This window comes from Dromaius novaehollandiae, chromosome 1 (assembly GCF_036370855.1).
Source record: "Dromaius novaehollandiae isolate bDroNov1 chromosome 1, bDroNov1.hap1, whole genome shotgun sequence".
In the NCBI taxonomy this organism is placed as follows: domain Eukaryota; kingdom Metazoa; phylum Chordata; class Aves; order Casuariiformes; family Dromaiidae; genus Dromaius; species Dromaius novaehollandiae.
Genome location: NC_088098.1, coordinates 90,198,000 through 90,215,555, shown reverse-complemented (window position 1 = coordinate 90,215,555; position 17,556 = coordinate 90,198,000). Strand labels below are relative to the sequence as shown.

The 17,556-nt window shown below is 39.5% G+C and overlaps 1 protein-coding gene across 2 annotated transcripts in view; it reads right to left on the bottom strand.

Moving 5' to 3' along the window:
- GSK3B (glycogen synthase kinase 3 beta) overlaps positions 1-17,556 on the bottom strand; it is a 153,655-nt gene that overhangs the window by 52,018 nt on the left and 84,081 nt on the right. For both annotated transcript variants that reach the window (XM_026103426.2, XM_026103427.2), the window contains exons 4-6: positions 6,605-6,715; positions 3,000-3,130; positions 987-1,093 (exon numbers count right to left, since the gene is read on the bottom strand). In XM_026103426.2, coding sequence (XP_025959211.1) covers positions 987-1,093; positions 3,000-3,130; positions 6,605-6,715 — 349 coding nt within the window. The remainder of the gene's footprint in view (positions 1-986; positions 1,094-2,999; positions 3,131-6,604; positions 6,716-17,556) is intronic.

The window sequence follows — 17,556 nt, the reverse complement described above, 5'->3', positions numbered from 1 at the left end:
AATTAAGTTAGCCAACCAACAAGCTTATCACTAGTCAGAACACCAATATGCTTAAAGGTATTTAAGCATACTTCAACAGGTTACAAACACACTTATATTCTTCCAGGACTTGACCATGACCTCCAAATCCTTTTGAAACTTTTAAACCTCACCTAAGCTACTCCAGACCATGAGCAATGTAAAAGCTCAGTGCTACAGCAGGGCACCTGAGGGCCAAATCCCAGTCTCTTTAGCATCAGCCTTCAAAAAGAGCCCTTGGAAACTGCGGAAGTTACAACAAGCCAACTCACTGCTGTTCATTTGGAGAAAACTTCTACAACTCCACAGTATCGAAACCCTATTACCTGCCCTCTGCCCAAACCTCCAGCTTTCCTAACAACTCCACAATGCAGCTATGCATATGTATTAAAAAGAAGTCTTCATCATGTTGAAAAATAATGACAGAAATTAACAGAATAAGTAAACAGCAAAGGACTACTGTACAGATTATATTAAAATTTTCAAGACAGTTTAAAGCCAAACATCAGGCCACATTTTCTCTCCCACTAAAAACACTTACTAAAAGCCGAGTAAACAAGTGACAAAATTACTCAAGTCTAAATGACAGCATATCAAACACAGTGTCAGAGTTGATATTTCCAAAGTCCTACTTTAGAGTTATTTTAAGTCAACAAAATACTTGTTAGTTTGAGTTCTCATGTCTGCTCTTACACTAAACAGCAAAATTACCTACAGAGCTGGAAAAATTGTTTGAAACCAGATATTCCCCCGAACAAACAAAATGCCTTTCCTCATCTAATTGACACTAAAATCTCAAAAGGTATAGAATCACAGCAGCTGCCTACAAAATGTGTGTATTTTCTGACCATCTACAGTAAACTTCTGCTCCCAGAGATCCTATCCAAAACCTCTGAAAGCATTTACACTTAACTGTAGCATAAACACACATATACCCTGTAAACAGTTCAACAAATACACATACATACCTATACTGGAGGTATAATCGGTGGCTCCAAAGATCAACTCTGGTGCCCTGTAGTACCGAGAGCAGATGTAGGAGACATTAGGTTCTCCACGAACCAGCTGTTTTGCACTGAAGAGGAAACAAAGTAATTATCTTTCAGCAAGGGAATGTTTTACAATATTTCAGCACAGGCCAATATTAAGCTTTAGTGCTCTTCACCCACCCCCCATTCCTAAATGCTTAAAGTACTGTGCTCTTCTAAACTGATGCAAGCCACAAACTCAATGATTTACAGTGAAATCAGTCCCATCCATCTAGTAGCTTCCTCAGAGTGGACACAGCAGACGAAATTTTGACTACAGTCTAGGGGATAAACAGGGTCAGGTTTCTGGCTGGCAGTTTCCTATATAAAGTTTTGGTAAGTACAAAGATCAGTTTACAGAAGAAGAGGACAGAACACAGTTCAGTCAAATACAGTCATCTTTTAAGGTTCAAAAGCCCTGGGCACTCACCGGAACTTAAGAGTACTAACTTCCCCCCTTTCCCCCCTCCATCAGAAAGTTTTGGCTCTTCACTATTTACAGGAGCATGGCATGAAGCAAGAGGGGTATGAAGAGACAAAGGAAAAAAACAGTTTGCCAGTGCAGGCACATATGAATAATCCAAGATTAACACGAAGGTTTCATTTACAGTGCTGAAGACCTGCCACAAAGGGCATAATTTAGAGTATTGGCCCAACCACAAGTGCATGCACCTTTTGAAGCATCCTTCATCTAAGAAAATAAAAGAGCACAAGAGCACATTACTGTTGGAAAATGAGGCTATGAACATGTTATACTCTTTTTTTCTATTTACCAAGTGTTTGATGGAAAGGAGCTGCAGGACCAAACTGCCCTTTTGGAATTATGACACACGCATCTAACAAAGCAGCAGCAAAGCCAGCGAGCGGCAAGCAAATCAAATCCAACATCCAGCCTACGAGATGCACCTCTCCACCTGCAGTGGAGAAGGGCTCCCACCACCCATTTAACCTGTTCTAAAAAGCCTGTTTTCCCTACAGCTTTTCTATATTGGAACTACACTCAACGTCTGTACATTTTTAACAAGGGAAAAAAAAATCACCTATTTATGCACTGTTATTTCAGGTTTTAGCGCGATAGTTATTCTGTTGCAACACTTTTGAGGTACAGGGGAGGAGAAGATTCCCAAGGCACCATGCGTGACTGTGCACTGCCGGAATAACCCATCTCACATTCCGGCTCACTGCGGCCGAGCTAACTCAGCAACAGGCGCGCCGGCGACCTCGCGCACAGATGCCCTCCTACCTATTTTAGTCTGCAAAGTTGTACTACAATCTAAAGATTGAAACTGACCCCAAAGAAAAAAACTGCTTCCCACTTCAGCATGGATTTCCAGAACCTTTCTATCAGTTATTTTTCTTATATGGAGGGGTGGACTATATACATGTCTCGCTTGAGCAGATATTGGAAAAAATGTGCTGCTGGAAGATGGCATACAGAAGTCTACTATCTGAGAGCTTCAATTAGAAGCATTGCTTCTGATCTTGAGCCTCTGAAGTATTTGAAATATTAGATGAATTGGTGTACATACAAGTAGACTAAAGGATAACATTGGCCTTTTGAGGTTGTAAGCCACTCTGCCTGTCCTCTCTTCCCCATATGTATTTCACTCTATGCAACCATAGGGTGAAAGCCATAGGTATTTCACCATATTTGACTGCATTTTTTCCATGGCACAGTATTTTTCTTATGCAAGGGCATATTTAGTTTTCTGAACACGCGAACAAATTGCAGGCTTAAATTTTCAATTCCCCTCTTTTTAATATCCTTTTTCAGCTCTTTATTTATATGAATTCATTTTAAAAGGAAAACAGAAAGAGTATCCGTAATTTCCCTTTCAAAACTATAAACGATTAACTTCTGAGGAATACAGAGGGTTTCTTTGCAAAATTCCACCATGGCTCACTTTAAAGGAAGTAATTTCACCAGGCTCCAGCCCATAGAGACAAGCTTACCTTCCAAAGTCACAGAGTTTTAGAACAGCTGTGTCAGGGTCCAGCAAGAGGTTCTGTGGTTTTATATCCCGGTGGCAGATTCCAAAGGAATGGATATAGGCTAAACTCCGGAACAGCTGATACATGTACAACTGGAACACAGAAATATTGCATAATGTATGCTTTCCCAGGAAAAACATGAGAAAAAAATTAATTTAGTCCAAAGCTGTATTAGAAGAAAAAAAATATCAAAACAGACTTATTTTGCAGAAAAAAAAGACGACCCTACTCAATTTAAAACAGCACAGTGAAGATGTGAAAAGGCCTAGGAACTGGCCTCCTTTCCCCTTCCCTGTCCTTGCCACATAACCACATATGCACGTCAAATCAGTTTTTTTGTCCTTTCAAAAATGAACACTTTATACCAAAAAAGAGAAGTGCGAGAGCTGTCCAATATTTATAAATAGCCACAGAACAAAATGATAGTAGTTGTAAAAACACACACAAACTAGAGAAAGGTATTTCAGCTTGCTATGTAAATCTCTATTAAACCAAAAAAACAACAGTGCTACAACTTGATGAATGCAATGTGCAACGTCCACTGATAAAAGAGAGTTTGTTCACAGGGAAACAAATAACATCCTATGATGGTAAGAGGCCATGAACAGAAGATGGATTCCAGCCACCAACGAAACACCTCCTTCACCCTCCCAATGAAAGGGGAAGGGACATGGAGCAACAGGAGACACATGCACATCTTTCTCCCTGTTCACCCGACTGAACGAGGCATTACTCCAAACAGAAAGTCAGAGGATGCAAGGAGCACTCACTCCCCTTGCCCCTTTTCCGCACGCAGGGCACAGCTTCTGTCTTACCTCCTTCCAGCTCCCCCAATCTAGCATCCTTAGAGTACCCAAGCAGCGCTATGATACATTGAGAGCTTTTCAGACCAATGATGGAAGAACAAGACATGCTTTCTTCCTTCCCAAATAAATCCTAGCAATCAGCTGCAGCATAAAAATGAAGTATTCCAGGAAACCTTCATCAACTCAAGTGTTTTATTTCATTTTTTATTAACACCATATTAAAAGTTGCCCACAGAACACAGTAGTCTCTCAGACAGTCACTTGAGTGACTCTCCCGGTTGTTCATGATAAAGGGACAGACTCAATTTACTTAACTCGGGGCAAAGGGAGAGCAGATAATGAGAGCAGCTTGGAATAACTTTATACAAGGCACAGCAAACAAGTATGGTAAGGGAGGGTCTGCTCTGTTCCCCTTTCCACAGCTGGTCAATCCCTCAGTAACTTAGATTACAGGAAGGGGAGATGTTATGAAGCTAAGAACTTTGCATGGCAAAATTACAGGGCAAAGCAAGCATGCTTACATGTTGGAGCTACATGCTTCTGCCTATGGAGAATAAAGAGCTGTTGGGAATAAACAGGGCTATATAGCATCCAAAGTCATGCAGGCATGGGAAACCCCTATTTCAAGGTTGACACCAGGCAGCCAGGTTATTTTTATTCTATGTCCCATGGTTCCATTCAAAACCAAGCTAAATGCAGAACATTGTACTGGAGCTGCACCTTCACATTTCCCCTATCTAAGTGCATTCTCCACAGTTCACCTTTAATGGTCTGTAAAACTGGGTGCTATTGCTAGATATTGATATCAGGTCATATTTGCCTTACTTGCTCCAATATCTTTGTCTTTCCACTCTCTCTCTCCTCCCCTGCCTTTTTTTTGGAGGTGCAGAAGATGTGAGGGGGAGGAAACCTGCTTGAATTCTGCCTTGAAGTTTTTAGTTTTTATATTTGTTTCTCAAAATGAAAACTCTGAACAAGGAAGAGCAAACAAACAAATATATATATACATGTTTTCTGAATTGCCTGTTATAGACACGTTAAAAGTCTAGTGTGTGCGTGTGTGTGTGCACGCACGTGTGTGTCTGTGTGCTGCAAAATAATCCAAAAGATCGCTCTAACTTAAGGAGTCAAGTCAATACATGTAGAATTTATAAAATTTGTCTTTCATCTCAATGCAGCAGCCCAAAAATTTCTTCAAAAATTTCTTACAGAATGTTAGAAGTTACAAACTAATAGTAACAAAAAGATGACTAGAAAAGCTTCCTTGCGCCATTCCACAACAGCTTTTGTTATCCAGGAAGAGGAGCCATCTGCCATAGGTATGATCTGACCTTTGTGTAGCCATGAGGTCAGGAAAATTGCAAAAGCTTTAATAACACCAAGGTTATGGGATCTTTTTAAATATAAGCTAAGGAAAAAGGCTTGCCTTGTCAGAAAAAATTATAAAAACAGCCTTTGGCTACCTGGAATGGGAATTTACAAGTATCCAAGAAGATGAAAGAACTGAAGCAGAATTTTCTCGCAAAGGATGGACAATTCTTCCGAAGCTCTAAAATGGACAGCAATTGGACCAACAGCACTGAGAAGAGATTTATAAATAATTTATCAAATGCTAAACTAACAAGCAAATTGTGGGGAGCATATAATCTGAAGACATGCTGTTCCGCTGACAGGCCAAACAGAGCAATCTTGCAGCAGAAATTCTTATTGCTAGATGATAAGACCCTGTGCTTTCTTAAAAACAAGCAACAGTTCTAGGAATTGCTGAGACATGCAATTTACAATTTATGCAGATATAGTTATGGTACAATGCTTTGTTATTGGAACAATTGCTTTGGGTAACTTTTGTCTTCTTTAAATCGGATATAAGCCTTCTCTTAAACCTACCCTAATGTTAAGCACTGCATATTTAAAGATGAGTCTGGGGAAATCAACACAAATCAGAAACGTTTGTTGCAAACATCTGTTTAACATTATTTGGCTAAAGAGACAAAACGCCTGCCGATCAGCTTTTTATCGCTATCAAGTTAATGCCACGTTAACATCACCATCACTCACTAGTATGGGGACTGTGTTCACCACAATATGCAAAAATGGAACTACAAGACACAGATGAGATGAATGCTTGACAACCAAAATTTCACAAGTTTTAACCACTTTATACAAGAAGACGGAAGCTGACGACAACTGTAAAGCGAGGTCTTGAGACTATTTGTGCAAACTTCTTACCCCATGTAGCTCTTCAAGAAAAGACTGGTAAAGCCAATGAGCTGCAAGTGCAGGGAATGAGACAATAACATGGCTTTCACGCCCTCACAAAAGCACATGAACTCCTCTTATCCATATGCCAGGAAAGGGGGAAGCTAACATAAGAGAACAATATTCTTCCTGACATTCTCTTCCAATTCTTGACCTCTGTGCTACTGTGTCTTCATCAGCTCAGGAGGCTGAAGCTGCTAATGTGGCTGGTGGCAGTTTCTCTCTCAACTGCTTAAAAATAACCCCTCTCCACCAGCCCCCCTCCCCCCACCTTCTGGAGATTTGTGTAAAGTGAGAAATCAGGGGTGCTGAAATTTAAGCCTCTTGCCTCTATTCTTTCTCCAGCCTAACAAATAACCTTTCCAACCTTTTTTCTTGCCTCAATGCACAGGAGCTCCTAAGAATTTCAGAAAACTGATTATGTGCCTCAGAAAAGAGGTATCCAGAAAGTCCATTCCTATAACTTCCTTCTTCATCCAACCTCATCTATCAGTTACTTACCTTGACATAAATCATAGGGAGTGTCTGTTTGGCCCGACTATAATGTCTGGCAACTCTGTATACTGTTTCAGGAACATAGTCCAGCACCAAGTTGAGGTACACCTCATCTTTCTGAAAGAGAATAAAGGAGAAGAAAAAAATATTAACAGAAAGATTTGAAGCATGAAGTACAACAAAAGCATTCAGGGAACCTGATAGCTTGAGACAGCTGTGGACTTGGCACTGGGGTTTTTGTTTGTTTGTTTGTTTGTTTGTTTGTTTGTTTGTTTGTTTTAAGGTATACATCTTTAGCGGGACTGTGAACTATTACCAAACTTTTTTTCCTTTAAGCTTAGCATTTGTGGACAAATATCTAAGTCAAACTTGTGTATAAAGTCACATTAATTAACATACTCTCCAACTTGAGACATTTTCTCATTATGAATACAGACAAGGAGATAGCTGCTTTGCCCATTCGATATTCTCATTAGAAGGCACCTCACAGTGATATCTTTATCATTAAGCTCTCTCTTAACCAGTTACCTCCTTCCCTGCCAAAACCCAAGAAATGCAAATTTTAAATCCCCAGATTCACTCACACAACTACACAACAAAAGAATGTTTAAACACCCTGCATCTTTTAGAAAGGTTACTTTGATCCTACTGAATATCTAACTCTCTTAAGAGACTAATAATATGTATTAATCATTCACAGATAGAAACCTAATGTTAATATTTGTAACTGTTCTGCTTATAAGCATTTTGACATCCAGGTTTGTTCAACTTAAACATATGAGCTTATTCATGGCAAAAAAGTACAAGATAAAAACAAAGATTCAAGTATGATTTTTTAATACTTGGAATCAGGTTAGAGGTCTGTGTGACAGAAACAACATAAGTAGCTTTCTAATAAGGTACTTTGTTCCCCCTTTCCCAAATATTCTGTAACAAAGAGGAATTAAGTGACATAGTACTATAATTACATAGTGGCTAATTATGGAACTGATCATTTTCAGCAGTAAAACAGGTCTTGAAAAAGACTTCTGATATTTTAATGCATTCTTTAGTGCTAAGTGTCAGAATTGCAAATACATTTAATTATACCCCCCAAATATTAATTACACTAACCTGAAAGTTTATTTTTGAAAGCTAGAATTAAACAGAGGTAATCTCTTCTGTGCTTGCTGCACTAAAACCTACATCTTTCTACACAGAAAGACGATATGCAGAGACTTTATATGGGTGGAAGCCGTAGAGAACTCCCAAGTCTTCAATGAAGTCTCTTGTTAGCAGGTCTGTTGACTACATATCTTAATACCTCTCAACTCAAACACAAGCCTCATTTAGCTACAGTGATTTAATAATAATATTACTGTGAGACTTAATTAGCCAGCTAGAACAGAGTCTGGTGAGTTGCTCTCACAGCTTTCTGTATTACTTAAACTGTCTTTGCACTGTCTGAGCAAATAGCAGCAACCTGCAATGTATAAAGAAATTATTAACACACATACACACACACACGTCAAATAGGCAACATGCAAAGAACCTCCGTTTTTTATGTTGCTGACTAAAAAGTTCAAGATTTATATTCATCATTATTGTACGTTCTGCACATTTTAATAGCTCTTACCTATACCTCCTAGTAGGCCACGTCACCTTACAACACGCTGTCTACATCAAGTGCCAATGGCCCATTAGCTGGTATCTGCTCTGATTGCAATTTTGCAACACAGATGTAAAGACTAACAGCCTCAGACAGTCCTACTGGTTTCCCCAAAACTGGGCTAGTGGTAATAAAATCGAGAAATCCAGGGACAAGGATGCAGAAGAGGCTTTCAGAAATGGGTGAGGAAAGACAAATATCAGCAGCACAGAAAGCATATCAAAAGGCTCCAGAATGTCATGTATGCACAAATGTAGAGAAGACAGTTATATACATTTATTTTACCACCTTCCCTTCTGCAACAACAGAAGTTCTTGTCTCTCTGACTCTCATGGCAATACAAAAATCCACCACCACCTCTACTTAGGTCAGAGATATTATACACATTTTTATAATCAATACCATGAAAATTACATCCCAAAAATTCAAAGTTAACTTATGCCTGATAAGGCAATCTGTACACCAAGACAGAAAACATATGCCCATAAATAGGAATTCCATTCAATTCAACACAGATACAGCCTGAGGAATATGCTGCTGTATTGAATGCTTGCCTCTCGGAGAATAAAAAAGTCACACTGGTAGCAAGTCACAGTACAAAGTACGCTATTACTGAAATTGACTGCTTTCATTCAGAGGATTCATGTTCCAAGTGACAAAGGAGATTTACATGAGAGATTACAGAAACAGTGAAAAATGAGTGAAAATGGAATTATATTGCTTTCATTATTCTCTCATAGTACAAGTAAGAGGAGACATGTAAAACAGTTACATATACAATCATTAAACCCTTTCTACACTACTCCACAACAGTGATATTCAAGAATTCAAGAACTCTATTTAGTTCATACCACATTTGATTTACTTTCCCCCCCTCCCCTTTTTATTTTCTGCTCTGTTGGAACTAGGACTGATTCAACGGCACAAAATGACACAGACATAAGAAAATCAAGGCATCTGAATCCAGAGGTGGAGCTCTGCACCCACCAATCCGCAGGAGTTGCAGTGCTGTCCGCACTGCCCCAACTGTGTGGTGTTGCTCCTACTACGTAAGTGTGTATCACCCATTATCACCTAGGACCAGTGAAGGCACATGAACATCTCTCCCCAGCCAGCTCTTGCTGTCACCTGAGGCAAACCTGATAAACACTGGGCCTGTTGTTTTAAAGAGACCTCACCCTTCCCTGTGAGCATGATCTGGTTGCAGAATAACATCTGCGAGTTACCTGGATTCCCCTCACGGAGATTCAGCACAAGCTAGAAAGCAGTCCCGTCTGACAAGCTCTAAGGATGACGTGACCCGGTTTATCCACCTCGTGCAGTCTTCCTGAACACATACTTTTCCAGTGACCCAAATGTATTACACCAGGGAGCAGGGCTGGCTCAAAGAGCTTGCCAAATGAGGACAACTGCTTGAGGATCAGGAGGGACTTATATTTCCATTACAGGAAGCCTTTTTCAACCCTCACCACGTACTCCACACGTGACTTATTTCCACACTACTATTTCAAAATTTCTGGGCTGGGAACCAACCAAGGTAACCTATCAGCCAGGACTGAGTCTGAAACGGTTTTACAGAGATCCGTCAAGGTCCACAGGAAACCATATCATATAAATAGAAGGAAGCAAACACAAGATGGCATTAAATAATGAACTCTTCCTGATAGCCACTGGGATTGAATAAGTTATTAGCCTTCCTCCTCAAGTCAGATGTTTAAGTGCATCCATCTTTTCCTGTACTTGCCGCTCAGGCTATGACCACCTACTCTTTAAGAATAAAAAGGCAGAGGGGCAGTAAGTCAGAACTGAAATACAGAATGAATGTATTTCATTAGGGCTTTGATTTTAGCAGTGCAACTCATTTACCTGCAACTGCCTCAAATGTTAGCAGTTTCTTTTTGTCAGTTGGTGGATAAATCCTCAGTTGACACAAACTGCTTCTGAACATCTAAATGAGCCATAGCAAAACAACCATGGCCTTGTTATTGAACCAGCTGGTACCACTCAGGAACCACCAATTCAGGCACCATCTCAGTTTGCTAGTAGCTTAACTTTTTTTTTTTTTTTTTTTTTTTTGCTTTGTATCAGAAATCAGAGATTAAACAGGCTGCAAAATTAATGCAGAGTGGTTTCTATATAATCTTGCTTTATGCACAGCCTTTTGGGCTTTTTTTAATTTATATATCACATGCACACTCTATACGTAATGTGCATACAGAAAATGCAATCAACATTAGTCAGTCAGAGTACAATTCTTTCCCTTATCTATCTGTCACAAACATGACGACAGAAGCCAGTGAGCTCATAAATGTCAAATAATAGATTCAATTCAAAGGGAAAGAAGATCTGAAGAATATGTCAGCATCTAATAAGATGTAAAAAGTTCTCACGAACTGTCAATTCTACTCCAATTCTAAGACTAGTGACTGAATATAGTGCTCAGCATTCTGGAAAGAGTGATGAACACGCTTTTTGCAGTTTTCTTTTTCCTGGCAGGTCAGTAACAGTGTGGTGGTAGCAGTGGTTTTTGCAGGGTTTTTTTTTTTGTTTCTTTTTTTAAACCTCTAAACCCAGATCATTCTGCTGAATCAGTTTGAGATCAACTCCAGGTGAGCAGCTGTATGAGCACAACTAAGAGATTAACTACACAAGAGTTTCTTAAAACAACTTTGCATTCAAAGAATTCGTGAGTGTAGAACTGCACCCTGGAGTTACTCACTTCATCAGCTTATTCAAGCTAAGAGCATTCAGATTAGAGATAAATCTAGAATTAAGGAATATTCCTAAAGAATCCACTTCCCCTTATAGAAATTATCCAACAGCATCAGTATTAGGACCATATGAGGTAAATAAACCAGTCAGTTTATTCAAGTGGATCACGTTTGCTTTGCTGTATTAAAGGATTCCTTGGATTTTTCAGTTATATGTACACACGGACACGTTATTGACAGATGACTAGGTATGTCAGGCTTGTTTCAAAGAGTGCTAAAGGATTTAACTTGGATTTCAAAAGCCAGACAAAGCCAGAACACCAATTTTAGCATTTCACATGGATTATGCCTTCTTTCAAATGGTGATACTTAAATACCATAGTGCTAGGATGTGCCTCTCATGCTGTTTAGCCATCTAGATTTAGACAGCATACAAAGCTCAAAGTCATAGTTTTTCCTCTAGAATCAAGAAAAAGGTTGTTTTACTTTCTCTACTTCAAGCTACTACCAGCATGTATTTTGTACCTTCTTATCAAGCACAGTAAGAGACCCACCCTCCGTTTCTTATCTTGAAGGCTGACATAGTACTTCAAAGATACAAAGACTCTGGAACTGCTTTCAAGACAAAGCAAGAATTTGCAGCCTTCCTACTCAAACTACTTAGTAGCCATTATATACTAGAAAAATTTGAAAATGCAAAAAAAGGCTGTAGCTGACCTTATTTGTATGAAGGAATGGTGACATCCAGTGGCCACATGTACATGTTTTTACTCGCATTTTACAGCCATTGCTATTTCAAAACAGAAGTGTGTCTATCACCAAAAGAAAGGCCGGATAAGGGACGTACAGCTACAATTTTGCACAGAGCTTATAGGTGTAAGAGAAGTCGAAGAATCAACTTTAGTAACGTTTAAATGTTCAGGAAAGACAGGAATATATTCTATTAGTACTGCAAATATTGGGTAGAAGTCCTTTCCCTCAGTGCCCCAGGGATGAATTCCAGAAATTCCAGCTGTCCCAAATTTTATTTCTCTGCTTACCAGTCAAAAGTTCCCAAACTGTTGTGTAATAGCCATGACTCTTCAGCATGATAACAGTCTGATGTATGAACTGCCTACCGGTTCAGCTGTGAGAGCACCGTAAGGACGGGAGTCAAGCCTACCAACGTAACTCAGATTGAAGATCTTTCCTGTGTCTTAGCCTAAAATGGTTGTTCGCATTGCATATTTTTGTTCATATCTGTGAAAGAGTCTGCATTATTAGGTGATGCATTAAGCCATGTGTTCTAATGCAACACTTTTTCTTAATCTTAAAAAAAATCTTTAATGTTTACCTCCCCTCCTCCACTCTCCACAAGACTGCAGTGAAGAAAATGGTCATTCACCAAGCTGGGAAGCCCTGCCTATCTTGTCTATTTTATGCCCTTAAAGTCCTTAAGCTTTTAGCTGTATTTCCAAGATGAAGGATTTTGTTATAGAAAGTCAGAAGCAGCCTCCCAACATCTAAAAGGTGGAATTGATTTGTGATCTTTGAGACAGGTGACATGTGGATTGTTGAACCACAGCTCTCAAGTGAAGACATCATCATAAGGTGGCAATAAGTCTGTAGGAAAACGAAAACTAATATACGATATTGAGATCACTGAGCTGTCCTACATGCCCTGTTGTATAAACAAGAAACAGTCTTTGGAAATCCATTATTTTCTTGCCTGTGCACTACTTCCACACTCTGTGGAAATCTCTGTATCAGGATACATCCATGACAGCATTCTGCCTGCCTCAGGACAAACAATACAAGCTACTTTTCTAAGGGCTGCTCAACATGGAAGAAAGAAGCAGTGAGAGCCGGTGGAAGAATGACTTGAGAAGATAAAAACAACTAATCTGACATACTGGACAGTTCATAGACCTGGAGAGAAATCACAGAGCTTCCCATTTCCACTGCATGCATCTACCACACAGAGGATCTATCCTACTTCTAGCCATTGCTGCCCACTACATTCTTGCAAAGCCCTACTGCAGGAAGACAAAACTGCCATTTCTGTTAACGCAACCTATTTGAAACCAGAGACTGCTCATACCTACAACTGAGGAAATTCCCAGCACACTGCTAGCCGTAACAGCAGTCACTGAGAATCACTACCTGATGACTGGTGTCCTTTTTGACATGAGCTTGGCAGGCCTCAGGCAAGGTCTAAAGAGATACCAACATTACAAAACTCATCATAATTGGCATTAATTGCTGCTTTGTTGACAGCACAGCAGATCTGCCAAGGATGAAATGGATTGTAGTGACCAAATTCATCTGTAGTGGTGGCCCTTCCTTCAGCATATTTCTAGGCTGGTGCAAGACACTCATGTGGGCTCTATCCTTTCAGAATTGAGCTCAAGGCTCTGTCAATTGTGCGCTTTGTATGAGCACTTTTTTCTGGGCGCTCTTGCAAAAAGGATGGTAACGTTCGTGCCTCTTTGGAGACAGAGGACACGTTTCTTCCTAACAGAGAAAATGAACCCGGAGAAACACCAACTATTCATCGAGGCCCAGACTTGCAAACAAACCAGTCATTCCCTTCTTCCATCTTTCTTCACTGCAGTTTAATATATCACTGCCAAAATGTATGTGAGCTGCACAGAGCTGCATCTGTAAACTGCTGTGCACTGTCACCTGCATATTTATTTTAAACTTCAGCCTAAGTATATGGGAGTAAATTTCCATCCTGAGTCTGCATGGAATTTGGCTGTCTGCCCTTATGGACAAGGCTAAATGGGATTAAAAATCAATTACAACATGCAGAAAGGCCAGCTCAGCCTCCGTAAAAGTCAGCATGTTGCCTCTTTGTGATCTGTTTGTGCTTCCATATATGCTTTCTTTGACAACTCTGGATACCAAACCACTTTAAAGAGAGAAAAACGTTACCTAACCAGAGACACGATTTCTCAACAAAAACAGTGTTTACTTTGTTTTTATATGATTTGATGCAGGAACAAATCACCCAGTGACCTCTCTTACTCCTTCGGGCATGGATATGGATCGATCAGACTGTCAAACACAAAAACATCCACACAAGAAGATCCAACAGTTATGAAATACCATGAAGAAATATATATACTTGAAATAGAAAAAAATGGGGATTATCAACTCTTTTGTCAGGTTTTGCACAGCTGAATAATTTTATTCAGCAGCCACCGATTAAAAAAATTTAGCCAGTTCTATAAAATATCAGAGAATATTCTCAGCAGAGGAACCAAAGAAAATATTCAGCTTATGCACATCTACTCTCACTTGTAGTATAGTTCAAAAGGTTCTCAGAGTTAGACTAAAAAGGGTAGGCAACAAGACCATCCCCTCCATGCACACATGCTTTAAAAAAATTAAAAACAAATAAATAAACCCAACATTTACATCTATATTTCCTGTTCAATGCAAGATAGTCTCTGAAATCCAGAAAAAGTAGCAAAAAATCAAATCAGAGAAGTATGCTTTCCTCACATGGACCGATCTTCCAGAGGCAAGCTGACAGGTAAACAAGGCATCTTGTTCAAGACCTTAAAACAAGGCAGAATACCAAAACTATCACTGAATACAGCGAAGTTGGCTAGCCCCATGAACCTGAGCATTTTCTCAAGGATTACTTAGAAAACCTCAGACCACAGAAATATCACTTGTCACTACTTCCATCAAGAGAATATTCCAAAAGCTAATCAATCTATTATTTAGGTGTTCTTTCTTTTCCATTTTGTTCCACTAGTCATAATTAGGTTTTGGACTACTGAAAAGTACATTAGAGCTATAAAAATCAGCACCCTGCTATCAGATATCTCATAAAACCTCAGAAAAAAAGAAACTGGAATCTACCTTGGCAAATTCATTAAGGAAGAGTCTTTTGAAAGAACTGAGTTATCCAACAGGTCTGACAAACATCTGTAAACTTGCAAAAAAATGAACTGACAAGGAAATGATTTATAGAAGCAATCTGAATGCCAAATCTGTCAACTGTCATATTAATATATATTACACGCTCCCTTTGAACTCTCTTAAACTGGACACAGTTTGTGTATCAAGAAACAATTCATAAAATACATTTTTGGGATTGTCAACAAGCCACAAGATAGCTATTTCAGTGAGAAGGACTGAATTAAGAAATACAAAGGTAATCTAAATTCAGAGATGGTCAGGAAAGGGAGAGTCACCCAATCACAGAAAACAATGGAGATAAAAAAGAAAAAAGAAAAAAAAATTATCGAGCCATGTATGATTCAAGACTTCCACGTTACTAAAATTGGACTACTTTTCCCTAAAGCAGGAAGGAAGTTTAAGAGAAGTGGAGAGATAAAGAGGAGAAGGAGTTCATGGCAAGAAAAAAAGACAGGGAGCTCAAACCCCTTGAAGCAATTCCAGGGAGAGGTCCCAGAAAGGGGGCCAGAGCAGCTCCAACCTCTACAAACTAGCAATGGCTTTGAAGCAACTAAGGAATACTCTCACTACAAAGTGTTAGCATTACTTAGAATTGCTTTTCTCAATGTTATGCTCTTCTCTGCTCTTTCCAGTCTTGAAATCAAGAATTTAACCCCTGGTTTGCTAGCATAAAGACAGTTTTAACATTGCCTAGTGCCTAAAGTTTCCTACTGATTGAAAATGAACTAAGTGATTATCAGGCACATAGCTTTCAAACAGAGGCAATTTAAATAAACTGGATTTGGAGAAACCCTTTGGGGCACATAGAAATCAAGACAAATTTAAGCTTCTCAGATATCAGCCAAAAAAAAAAAGGCTCTGGGCTTAGCGACACTGGTATCAAGTACCAGGTAAGGGGGGAGAAGTCCATGGAACTCTCCAGCTGGGACAAACACAATCATGGCTTCATGAAAATCCTCAAGCAAGAGAATTTTTAACATCTAAATATCCAAATTAAACTCACAGACAGAAAACAAAGGCAAGCTCCACTCACTGCTACGCTGCTAGCATCCTCTACTTTTTCTTCCTGGAATTTTTATACTGTTTTTCTCACTGCACTTGGCTTCAGGAATCACTTTATACAAAACTTGGGTAGCTAGTAGCTAAATTTGAAACTTCCTCCTCCATGTCCTTTCTGGTTACCAGAAGGAACCCAAATGACACTACTGTGTACTCCTCTCCTTTTCCCCCGTTCCCCATAGAGTCAGCTGGATTATGAGGGTAACAGAGACAACACAGTATTATTGCTTTCCAAACTGACCAGAAAGTGAGAAGAGAGTTTATTCTTCTTTCCCAGGAGATGAGCTTCAGAGCTTCAATTTGCTGCTACTTAGGGCTTTCCCCAAACAGCAGCAGACAAACTAATACGCAGTTATCTTCACACACGGCCACCTACGTGGAAATACTGGCAAGCCAGTTCAATATGATTTTGTACAGACCTGCAAAGAGACCTTTCAACCTGAACAGTTACACTGCTAAAGTTGTGCTGGGTGCACTTTTGCCCTAGGGACTGGTTCACATTTTTTCCATTTTGCAACAGGGTAGAAATGGAAATCTTAAAGGTAGAGAGCAGAGGCTGCAGTACATGAACAGAGAAGAGCATATATTTTATTATTTACCCTGAAAATTAAGATGAACTATCACAAGTTAAAAGAAAACTACTCCTTGAAGCACCAGGATTCACCTGTCTCGGATAAAGACTACATTATTCAACAGAAGTAGCATTGCCAAGAAGTAGCCATGTGGAGCTGAAACAGCTAAGTGTAAAATCCTGTCTCTAGCTCAATCCCAAATTAAAGATTACAGAAATAATTTTACTGAAGCTATTGTTATCAAAGATTCCTGAAACAGTGTTCTGAGAAGCTTTAACATGGCCATTGTTTGCAGAAATTTCTGAAACTATTGAAAGCCACAAGATATTTGTCTTCTGCCTCGGCATTGCATGAAATTCTACTTTGTTCTGGCCAAGTTATAAACTAGCTTAAAAAAAAAGTCTGCTTGATCTCTGAAACCTGGTTCTGTAAAATTTCCATCTGGAGGAAGGCATAGGGCCAAGGTCTCCTAAGTGCCTCTTGGAGAGGTACCAGCTGGGCTCCAAACACCTGCTGTGACCTGCTCCCTGATGACCCATCTCAAAGATGTCATCTTCTTCCCTACCTCCTGGAAACACAGGGCAGTGACCAGGAATTGGACTGCCTTTCCCATTCTGTGGATCTACTACATGGCAACAGCAGTTAATATCCTCCCCATTGCTGCCAGCTCATACACTTAGTCCTTACAGTACTGCGCGCACAGGCACATCCACATTTGAAGGCAATTCAAGATTCTATCTGCTTATAAAAGTTATAAAATTTATATAAAAATTCTAATAAGCAATTAACATCAATATTTATAATTATAAATTTAAAAGACCAGAAGGAATTTCAGAAGGTCACCTAGCCCATTTCCCCACCCCACAGCATAAACTAACTCTCATAGGCCAGAAAAACCTTCTTTGACTTCATGGCTGACCCTGCTTTGAGCACGAGTTTGCACTAGATGACAGAGTCCTTGAGGACTCTTCCATCCTGAATTCACTTGTGACTCCTAAAATGCTGATGCATAAATAGACAAGGCAGCTGTTATAGCTTCACATTAACACACAA